Source organism: Carassius auratus, chromosome 30 (assembly GCF_003368295.1).
Source record: "Carassius auratus strain Wakin chromosome 30, ASM336829v1, whole genome shotgun sequence".
Lineage (NCBI taxonomy): Eukaryota > Metazoa > Chordata > Actinopteri > Cypriniformes > Cyprinidae > Carassius > Carassius auratus.
The window spans coordinates 19,853,934-19,865,264 of NC_039272.1; the positions used below are offsets into that span (position 1 = coordinate 19,853,934).

Consider the following 11,331-nt stretch of genomic DNA (forward strand, 5'->3'; position numbering starts at 1 on the left):
AAAGGCTTGTGGGAAATTGAGTGTAGCTTCAGAGTAAAAACTACAAAGGTTCGTGTTTACGTTTATGTAGTCATAAAATACCATAATATTAATATAAACACAGGTATGATTGACGATTCATGTATTACCTTTATATCGGTTTAACACAACAATGAGCATGTATTCTATATTTCCTTTTACATTTTATCCTCATATGCTACGGAGCACCGCACATGACATGCAGGAAAAAAAATAGTAGGCTAAATCGTAGGCCTACATTAAATTTTCTTTAATGTCATGTGCGGGGCTCCGTAATATGCAGGTTTCATTTGTAATCAAAACAAATGTGAATCAACTGTGAATTAAAACAATGTGAATTTCAGTTCTTTTATTTAGGGATCCCACTTGGCCCACGCAAAGACCTGTGGGAAATGTAGTGTAGTTTCGGAGTAAAAATGAAAATATTTGCGACGTATACTGACGTATGCAGTGAATCAACTCAACCACAATTTAAAAAAATAATGTATAAAGGTATTACATCACGAATAACGTGTAATGTTGTTCAGTTCAGGTGAGCAGACTGATAGGACTCACATCAGAGTTATTAAATTTTACTCAAAAATACATATAGTTTTGTATTTTATATAAATGTTATACTTAAGTCAAGACAATTACAAACAATTACTTAATAAATGATAAAAGTAAAAAATTAGATTTTTTATTTTGATGTAGCATGTGCCTTATAGGTGAGTAAAAGGTGTTTACCTGCTCTCTCACCTATAAGCTGCTGCTCTGTTTCAGAATGTGGACTTTACCTCGTCCTATCCTTTCCTCCTTTTCATCTCTCATTATGAACTATCAAAACAGCCATAAATTCCCACATTATGCCTATTTACAGCATTTTACTGTCCCATAAGCCACACAATTATTTTACTTAAACTATTTCATGAAACTGCTAAGCAGTTAAGCATGTTATATATATATATATATATATATATATATATATATATATATATATTAAAGTTGTTGATCTGTAATGACTATGTCTGCTATAGGTATTTAAAATAATTATATTTTATAAATTTTAGAAAATAAGTAAATCATATTTTTAATATCACTTCCCTAGAGTGAACCGAAGAAGACGTCATGCTCCATTACGTAAGAATATACACGGCGTGGCTACAATGAATAAAAATGACTACAACATTAGCAATGTTTAATGTATCTGTACGACTATTCTGCATTGCATTATAATCAACTGTCACCAGTTCGCAAGCGATGAAGAAATGCTGTCAGCCTGATGGGGGCGCCAAACGACAGCGTCTTATCACTCTAACTTCACTATAGACCAAAGTAGACTGATAAAAAAAAACTTCCCGTAGTAGTAGAATAATGGCGACTTGGGCCAAGTTAGGCGTTAGTTTGCGGAATGCAGTCAGACGTTTCTGGCCTCTCAGAAACGTAGGGTATGGTCGTGCTATTGGAGCGGGTCTTCTGGGCACTGTTTTAGCAAACGGATTCATTCACTATAAAAATGAACCGCGATGGAGACTTTGGCCACACATCGTGCACGCGGAGGACGCGAAGGTAAACGAAATTCTCTAATTAGAGACAACTTTTCAAATGACTTCTCAACTACTTCGAATGTCATATTGTCTGTGAAGTTAAATACTTAACAGACAGACGCACTGTAAAGTCGTATGTTTGCTCTGAAGTCACTATGTTGATACAATTAAGTATCCGGTTTAATTTAAATATTAAAGTGGAACCAACAGATTTACAATTATTAAACGAATAAGCTCGTGTTTTAGTGAAGTGTGTCTAAACTGTAGCCTGTGTCACAGTATGTGGAGTCTCAATAAATCTTATGTCGTCTTATTGTTGCAAATGTTTATATAGACATATTTTAGATGGTTTGGACAGGAGCACGGTTACCAACACATTATAGGTGGAGCTCTTGTCTGTATAGTGTCATAGCAAACTGTAGCTACTATGTGACAGCTAGATTGCATAATTAATTGTTTGATTATGGCCTCATTATGTGATTAAATCTGGAAAATCTACATAATTAATTTAAACAGAAATATGTTACAATGAGAGCCTGGAATTTATTATTGAAGTAAATCTCCATGACCACATATTAGTGTAGTTATGATAATTCGGTAAACAGCTTAAAGGGATAGTTCACCCAAAAATGAAAAATTGATGTTTATCTGCTTACCCCCAGGGCATCCAAGATGTAGGTCACTTTGTTTCTTCAGTAGAACACAAACAAAGATTTTTAACTCGAACCATTGCCGTCTGTCAGTCATATAATGGAAGCGAATGGGCATCACAGCTTTGAGAGTAAAAAAAAAAAAAACATACACAAAACCAAATTAAACCCTGCGGCTCGTGACAATACATTGATGGGTAAAGACACGAAACGATCGGTATGTACAAGAAACTGAACAGTGTTTATATAATTTTTCTTACTCAGATTTTCAGTGCAATGTCTGAACTGTCCTGAGTGTGTTGATAACATCTGGCACCTGACATATCTTCTTCTTCTTCTTGCTTCATGGTGGATCGCAGACTTATAAGTGCATTACCGCCACCTATCTGCAACAGTTTGAGTAAAAAAGAAATCTTTCTTTGTGTTCTGCTGCCTATTCACAGGGGATTAGTATTATCTAGACTGACAAGCTATGCAATATTGCATTCATTATTGCAAATGAATCGCCTTTGATAATGAACGCGATATTGTGTAGCTTGTCAGTGATCTATGGCTCTGTCTATTAAAGGCTGCTCCATTTGAAAGCAGGTGATGGCTATTTAGCGGTAATCATGGAACCAGATTTACTGACTAGATGCGCATGATTATATCGTTAGATTTATCGCCCAGCCCTACCCCCCACATCAGAATTTTGTGTGGTGAATTCGCATGGCATAAGCGAAGCCTGTGATTTTACTTTAATTGACCGATTTATCTCCTGGATACCCGGATGTCAAGGCTTGTGTAAGGTGTAGCGATATGATGACAGCACCCAAAATACTATCAAACACTCCAACGCTGCATTATTTTTTGTGAAAGATGGATAAAAAGGCACAAAAAAACAAAAACCTCGAAAAATGATATATAACCTTCCAAATCGCAGAGATGCCGATTTGCACGAGACCAATATTATCACAGGACATTGGTGTTCGGCGAAATATGGTAGGTCTTTTGCAGGGGAATTTTTACTTTACAAATTACAGACATGGCCAATTCGCACGGGATTAAGATCACAGACAACCTCTGCAATTATTACTGGAGGTCACCAGGTAATACTAATCCCTTGCGAATAGGGCTAAAGTCACCTGAAGAACAACATATTTTTAAAACATTTCAGAATTGTTGTGCAAAAAAAATAACAAGTATAAAATCCACATTTGGCTCTCTTTTCAAGTATTATTTTAGTATTTATATACAATTATGAATAAAAAATATTTATTGATATTTTTTATTCATTTTTACTTTAATATTTATATTTACATTTTAATGATAAGTTTTAGAATCTTGTGTGCAGTTATATATTTTTTTATTTTTTTAAACAACTTTGTTAATAAATAGTTTAAAATTTAAACTTGATTTCATCTTAATTATTTCCATTATTTTCAAGGCAACATTTAACATTTTGGGGTTTTTAAAGTTTTTCATCTTAAATTCATATTTTATTTTATTTCAGCTTTTTTCATCTATATATATATATATATATATATATATATATATATATAGATAGATAGATAGATATTGTGCTTAAAGTTAGACAATTGTCACCTACTTTTTGTTTAAAATGACACTGAACTTGACTCAACTTTCCAGTTTTAACATTAGATCATCATTTACAATAGTGCAATGGACCATAAAAAGTGCATAGAAAATATTCAGTATTCTGGATGATACAGTATGAATACATGAATACAGTAGTGCAAGTAATAACAAGTGACCTTTTTTGTTTGTTTGTTTGTAAATCAGATGTAGTGTTGAGGAGGGGTGAGAAGTGTGTGTGTTTGGTGCGTGTTGGGGCGGGGGTGTCAGAGGGCAGAATTCAGTAAGGAGACAGCTGTAGGGAAAAAGGTGTTCCTGAGTCTATTGGTCCTTGACCAGAGGCTTCTGAACACCTCCTGAAGTGCAAGAGGTTAAACAGTATATGGTCAGGGTGAGAAGAGTCCTTAAGAATGCTGCGAGCTTGACATAGACTGCAATAGCAGGAAGTGGTGTCCCTGTGATGCGTTTGGCAGTTTTCACTAACCTCTGCAGTGCCTTGAGGTCAGCAACTGAGCAGTTCCCATACCAGACTGTGATGCAACTGTGCAGGATGCTCTCAATCGCTCACAGGTAAAAGTTCACCAGGATGGCTGAAGACAGCTGGTTTTTCTTCAGTGTCCTGAGGAAGAAGAGGCACTGCTGAGACTTCTTGAACAGGCACTGTTTGAGGTCCAGGACAGGTCCTATATAGTGGTTCCCAGGAACTTGATGCTGGAGACACATTCAACAACCATCCTGTTAATGTGGATGGGGTCATGTGTGCTTCCTTTCTTCTTCCTGAAGTCCACAAGGAGCTCCTTTGTTTTGCTGGTGTTGAGGAGCAGGTTGCTGTCAGCGCACCATGCAGCCAGGTGCTGTACCTCCTCCCTGTAGGCAGTCTCATCATTGTCTCTGATGAAGCCAATCACTGTGGTGTCATCTGCAAACTTAAAGGGTTAGTTCACCCAAAAATTTTAATTGTCATTGATAACTCACCTTCATGTCGTTCCAAACCCGTAAGACCTCCGTTCTCCCTTACACAGATATTTTAGATTTAGATTTAGAGAGCTTTCTGACCCTTCATTGAAACTGTGTGTATGATATACTGTCCACGTCCAGAAAGGTAATAAAAACATCATTACAGTAGTCCATGTGACATCAGAGGGTCAGTTAGAATTTGTTGAAGCATCGAAAATACACTTTGGTCCAAAAATAACAAAAAATTACGACTTTATTCAGCATCGTCTTCTCTTCAGGGTCTGTTGTGAGTGCGACTGCTGTGACTGTTGATGTACGACGCTGCTGATGTGTTATCTTTGTTATTGGGTGCACCAGAAAAGACATCAGAAGCGTCGTACATCAACAGATAAAATAAAATAAAAGTAAAAGTGTGCACTGCTTGTAAATAAAACATCTGCTCTTTCTCTCCATTTTTGTAAATCTGTAAAGAAAGAGGAGATCAAAGTACCACCAGTGTCCATGAGACGCCTGCGGTTTAACCAGTTTGCCTCTATGATCTATGAAGAAGAGCCATACATGACACCCAGAGACTTCCTCCATTCAGTCCTGATGGAGAATGTGGATTGTAAGTGACATGCCGCATATGGATGTGCGAACATTCAGGGAAAAAATGAAAAAAAAAACACTAGGGAAGCAGTATTATGTATAAATTATTATGTGATATTGTGCCTGCATTTTTATTCTATTAGACATTTGGGCTATACTTTATTTTAAGGTGTCCTTTTGACAGTGTAATTACACAACATTAGGTGATTAATTTAAAAAAACAACATGAATTTACTATATGATTAGGGTTTGGTTTAGAGTTAGTTGCATGACTAGCAAGCACACTGTAAAATAAAGTGCTGCTTAGCCACATTTGATTTTATGTAAATGTAAACTCCTTATGAGGGCTTTTATCAACGATAATTTAATAACATGCATCTTATCAAAGAAATCTTACAGCGAGAGACCAGTCAACACAAAGACCCTAAAATGCTGACATGTACGTTCTTCTCACTTACATTCTTATTTATACAAGCGTGTTTCCGGTTTGAGTGTGCATCTGAGTGCATGTCAGATCACTTCTGCATGTTAGGCCTTGTGTTCATAAAGTGGGCGTAATGTAACCCAATATCTCTTCAAAAACCACTACAGGCCTCAAAGCTATTTTTCTGTTGATTTTCACTATGCTGCAAAATATTGTTAAGCAATCTTTGATCTTTCTCTTTTACAGGCAAACTAAAGAAAAAGATGCTGACTAAAGCAGTAAGTGAAGTTTGTTTGCTCAAATGAATGTTGCTCCAAAAAACAGACTTTGCAGTTAAAAAAAAAAAACAGTTAAAGCTTTGCCTAATATCTAACTGGTCCATGGACAGGATGTGGACGATATGATAAGGGTGGCTTCCAGGGCTGAGGCAGGAAATAACATGTTCAGAGGAATCGGAGACAAAGGTACATGTCAAGCAAACACATGCCTCACGTATGCCAGAGTACACCTGCTTTAGTAAAGTATCTGTGTTTGTGTGCACTCATTGAGCATGTGCCATAATGAAAACGTAATTTTTAAAATGGTATGGTTAATAAAAACATTGATTTAACATTTAATATTAATTACATTATTAATACATATCTTGAACCATTGTTTCAGGGCTGATCTCTTACACGGAGTACCTGTTTCTCCTCACTATTCTTACAAGTAAGTATTCCCTAACCTTTTTATATAATTTCATACACCGTGTCCTATCAGTGCCAGTCCAGAATGATAATCAGATGGACACCGGTTTGTAGTCTTAGTCATTGGTAGCCAAAAATGGACAAAAAGTCACTTCCTTTTCAGCAGGACTTATTTTGTACTTAGCAATTTGCATTCCTGAGATTTGATTCTTTGTCACTGTATCAAAATTTGTCTGCACTGTGCTGCACCACTAGTGAATCAACAGCATCATGGAAAATTTCACTTTGGCTGAGATTGCAGTCTGAATTGAAATGTCAATGCATCATTGTGCTCACTGGTTGCATGCAGCATCAAACATACAGTATATCTTCTAGTTTGGATTATAATTTTGGCGACTTGTTTTGTGACAAATAAAAAATAGTTAATAAAATCACTAAGTGTGGAATATAAATCAGAGTATGTACTTAAAGTTCTCATTCTCATCGAATTCACAGAAGACAAGTAGGAAGAAAACTGATCTACAGTTTAATCACTGTGAAGTCTCAGCACCACAATTTATTATTCTTAAACTGCTTTAATGCAATCACTGATTATAGTTGTGTGTACTGGAATAGATATGCAAAAAACAAATTAAAATTGTTTGGTAATGTCAGTTTCAGTTCAGTTGTGCTGTTTGTTTTTGATATAAAGTTTTCTTAATTTAGTGACACATGCAAATACATTGCATATCGTACATGTGCATGTTCACTAAGAGCTTGCTATGAAACTGTACAATAACATCCAAATTATACCACAAGTAATATTAGTGATATTGACGGACACTGATTTGCAATACAGCAAACAGTCTCCTTCATTTTCTTTATACTGTGTGTGTGGTGAGGTTTTTTTTTTTTTTCTCACTTGAGGGGTCACAGATTATTCATGAAAGCCGGTATCCATTGCTTTACTCAGTTTAACTGCACTGTGATTCCAGAACCTGAAACAGGATTTCATATTGCTTTCAAAATGCTTGATATTGATGGCAATGAGCATGTGGACAAGAAGGAATTTCAGAAGGTATGGAATGCTTTTTCACATTGGATTATATGACACCATGTTGCCTTCACAGTCATACTGATAAGTGCAAATGTTGTTTTAAAACACCTTTGATGTAAATGAGGGTAATTATATGAAGAACTCTGCAGAGCTTAGAAAGTTCTCTTGACTGGATTTTAAACACTCTGGATTGTAAGTGTTGTGGTCATTAGGGTCTGTCTGCTTTGTGTCTTTTAATGCTGGCATGAGATGAGACAGATGTGCAACAGGTATGTGGGTATAATTGATGCATGATTGGTGCATGAATGCTTAATTTAATTTGAATTTAGTTGGGTTTAAATGTTGAGTCTATTCACATGTATCAGTTTGCCATGTGGTCAAGGTCTAGAAGATTCACAGAAGCTGAAAAAGCTATTTGAATATAAACTATGTCATAAACTCATGACATACTGTACCTTAACGAACAAACATTTGCATAAACACAAGAGAACGAGTGAATAAGAGTCCGTTTTTGGAATGTGATGTCTTCTACCAGCATTCTACTATGTTCTTTTTTTTTTTTTTAAGCTGAAGAAAATAATTAGACCGAGAAAAGAGCTTCTAAGGCAGGATGGGACAGAGGTGGGTACATGTTGTGTTTAGCAACTTTGCATGTTATTTGGAGATTTAGAATATGTTATTTTTTATATATTATACTTTTGTCGTTATACTTTGTTTCTTTACAGCTGTCTCACATTGTTGATGATGTCAACACTACACTCGAGGTGTTCTTTTTTGGGAAAAATGGCAAGAATAAACTTCATTACAAAGATTTCTGCAGGTAAAGTACTGCCTGTGTTTACTTTAATACAGTATGTTAGTGTATGTATAATATAAACTAAAAATGTATTTATGTATGCTACAAAAATAGCATAATTAATAGAATTTCAAAATCAGGATGTTTTTGTATTAGATATACAGCAACGTACTTTAGACCTCCAAGTAAAAATAATAAAACGTTCTGTTGAAAATCTGAACATTGTTCAAAGTAAAATGGCCCTTTAATTACAACACTATCCTGTGTTTTAACTTTGTTAAGCCTTGAGGGATGTATTGCAAGAGTTTTTTTTATTATTATTATTATTATTTGTTTTAGATTTATGGAAGACCTGCAGGCAGAAGTGCAAGAAGTTGAGTTCCTGCGGTTTTCTAACGGGATGAAGACCATGAGGCGGGAGGACTTTGCTGAGTGGCTGCTTCATTACACCAATGAAGAGAACAATGAGGCATACTGGGAAAACATGAGAAAGAGGATCCCCACTGGAGAGGTAACATCTTTTAAACACTAACACTGATAGTCCTGAATATTATTAGCATATCTGCTGTTTAACACGAACCAAGACTGATCTTGGGTAATTTTTTCTAGTTTGAAGGAATATATTCTAAATGTAACTAGTAAGTGGCTAATATGCCAGTGGCCACTCTTCAGAGATTTTCAGCATATAGATGAAAAATGTGCTCTATTCAGCTCTCCATCAGTCATATTTCTAGAGAAGAGTGGGCAAAACTTGTGTCACTCCTGAGTACAAAGCATTAAACCACCTAGAGTTGGTATGAAGAGGATTCTGGAGCCTGCTGACCTGTTTGCCAAGTGCTGTTTATGATGAAAACCATCACCTGGCTAAAATGATATCAACTGAAAAGCATGGCTGGTTGCATTTTATATTGTGCATTTAAATTGTAATATAATGTTAAAAGTAAATATTTTCTATAACAGCAAAAAAATGTAATTTGAAATGTTACGTTCGTTGCATCCTGCAAAAGCATTATAATTCCATTCTTATATTTTAAATCTTCTGACTTTTTTATATATGTGTTTGTCAGAGTATCTCCTTTGATGAATTTAAAGAATTCTGTCTCTTTACCTACCATCTGGAAGACTTTGCCTTCTCAGTCAAAATGATTAATGAAGCCAACAGGCCAATAGGAATGGGTAAGACTAATCTGGATGCAAGTAGTTATTAACTTTTAATAATGAATAATCGATTGTCCTCAGTGCATTTTAATGACAGGTCAAAATTATATTGATTGAGGAACTGAAATGCATAGCACTCTCCCAATATTTTTTGCTCCATAGCTGAGTTTAAGCGAGCAGTGAAGATAGCGACGGGTCATGACCTTTCAGAGAATGTTCTGGACACCGTTTTTAAGATCTTTGACCTGGACGGGGACAACTGTCTGAGCCATAAGGAGTTCCTCGCTGTGATGAAAGACAGAGTTCTTCGTGGACTCCGGGTGAGAAAGAATTCAGTCCTTTAACTGATAATTAATTATTAATTTCCAAAGTTTCATTTAGTTAATTTACAATGTTATGCTATCAATCATTTAATAAATATAATTAGTGTAAAAAATATTATTGGTACTCAAATCTGACATATGTGCCAATGTCTATGCCAACAACAATGCACATGAGGGAGCAATTATAGCCAAATCTTGTTACAGTAGTTATTAATCTTTGTGATTGTGTGTAAGTGGCTCAGTACAGTAAACGGTAGACTTACTGTAGATTGCACCTGTGTGTTGTATAGGTTCAGCACCAGTATGGTATTTCTGGTTATTGGAAATGTGTGAAAAGAGAGACACTGCAAGGAGCTCAAGAGGCTCTCCGTAAAACCGGCAGCCCTGTCTGACTCAGGAAGAGGTCTGCCTTTGAGCGTGTCGCTGGTCAGATGTGGTGATGCATGCAATTCCTTGTATGTCTGTGGAGGAGAATGGTACATAATTAATACAAGCACCAGGGATTGTTAGTTGTACTGTCAGTATACTTTTCCTTTAAAATGTTTACATGGTCCAAAGAAAATATTGCTTTTAAAGCAATATGACTTTTGGGCCAAAACCTAAAAAAGAAACAATATTCATATTAAAAGTTAATGACATGACTATGAGCTTTATTGAAAATCTGTGAAATGTTTTTTCACCTTGAATTTGTGAAATGGCCTTTGCACAGTCCAACACTGTCAGTTATTTTTTTTTATTTTTTTTTTGGTTATAGGAAAAATGTTTTTAATCACATATAGCCATAATTTTACTTTGGATGTGGTGGTGTTTACATATCTGTATGTGAAACTTTGCTGTTATGTAAACTTGTAACAAATTACCCTGTGGATAAGATGCATGTAATGCAGATTATTTGAATTATGCAATTATCCCCACAAATTGCTTTTGGGACTGTTTTTTGGTTAAAGAGATGAGCAGTTCCACTTTTAGTGTGCTCATTGTAATTGTATTTAAATGAGTCTTGTCAGATTGTGATGGATGGTGAAATACAGGTTTATTTCTTTAAATTGTTAGACTCTGTGTGATATTTGTGAGGATAGTTGTTTAATCTGTGGAATCAGTGTTTTTTTTCGGGGGTGGTATTTGGTGTATTGTATACATGTTATTTTCTGGGGCACTTTATTATATTAAAAATACTACTTTTGTAGTGTTAAAATTGCATTAATTTTCCATTAATAAAAGAAACGAATCATGGGAAGAGTGATGACTATCAGTTATTTAAAATATTACAGGGATTTACTGTAAACTATGCAAAATATATTATGAACAATAAGTGAAAGGTTTCATAAGTTTTTTGTCTTGTTGTAATCGTAAATAATCTGCAGTGTTGCCTCAGGTAATCGACGTTATTATTATTTTTTTTATCACTTCGTAGCACCTGAAAGTTGTTCCATATTTAATAACCTCTATAACATAGTGCTATGTTTTCATGTATAATTTTGAGAGCTTCGTTAAAGAACAAGTTGTTTAACAAGTCAGTATAACACTTGCTGCAGCTGAAAAGCTCTTTTGAAGGATCAGACCCGTGACGTCAGGGGAGCTCTGGCGCTCTGGC

General features: G+C 35.4%; 1 protein-coding gene across 1 annotated transcript; it reads left to right on the forward strand.

Moving 5' to 3' along the window:
- The first annotated feature begins 1,311 nt into the window (after window positions 1-1,311).
- micu2 (mitochondrial calcium uptake 2) lies at window positions 1,312-10,970 on the forward strand. The gene is made up of 12 exons (XM_026211995.1): window positions 1,312-1,566; window positions 5,198-5,333; window positions 5,985-6,016; window positions 6,127-6,202; window positions 6,399-6,446; window positions 7,399-7,481; window positions 8,028-8,081; window positions 8,186-8,280; window positions 8,596-8,767; window positions 9,324-9,432; window positions 9,577-9,734; window positions 10,028-10,970. The coding sequence occupies exons 1-12, from the start codon at window positions 1,372-1,374 to the stop codon at window positions 10,127-10,129; spliced, it is 1,260 nt and encodes a 419-aa protein (XP_026067780.1). The 5' UTR covers window positions 1,312-1,371; the 3' UTR covers window positions 10,130-10,970.
- The last annotated feature ends 361 nt before the right edge of the window (window positions 10,971-11,331 follow it).

Coding starts and splice junctions, on each gene's coding strand:
- micu2 (XM_026211995.1), top strand. CDS start 1,372: ATGGCGACTTGGGCCAAGTTAGGCGTTAGTTTGCGGAATGCAGTCAGA. Junction 8,082..8,185: donor TAAGGCAGGATGGGACAGAG/GTGGGTACATGT, acceptor GTTTCTTTACAG/CTGTCTCACATTGTTGATGA. Junction 8,281..8,595: donor CATTACAAAGATTTCTGCAG/GTAAAGTACTGC, acceptor TATTTGTTTTAG/ATTTATGGAAGACCTGCAGG.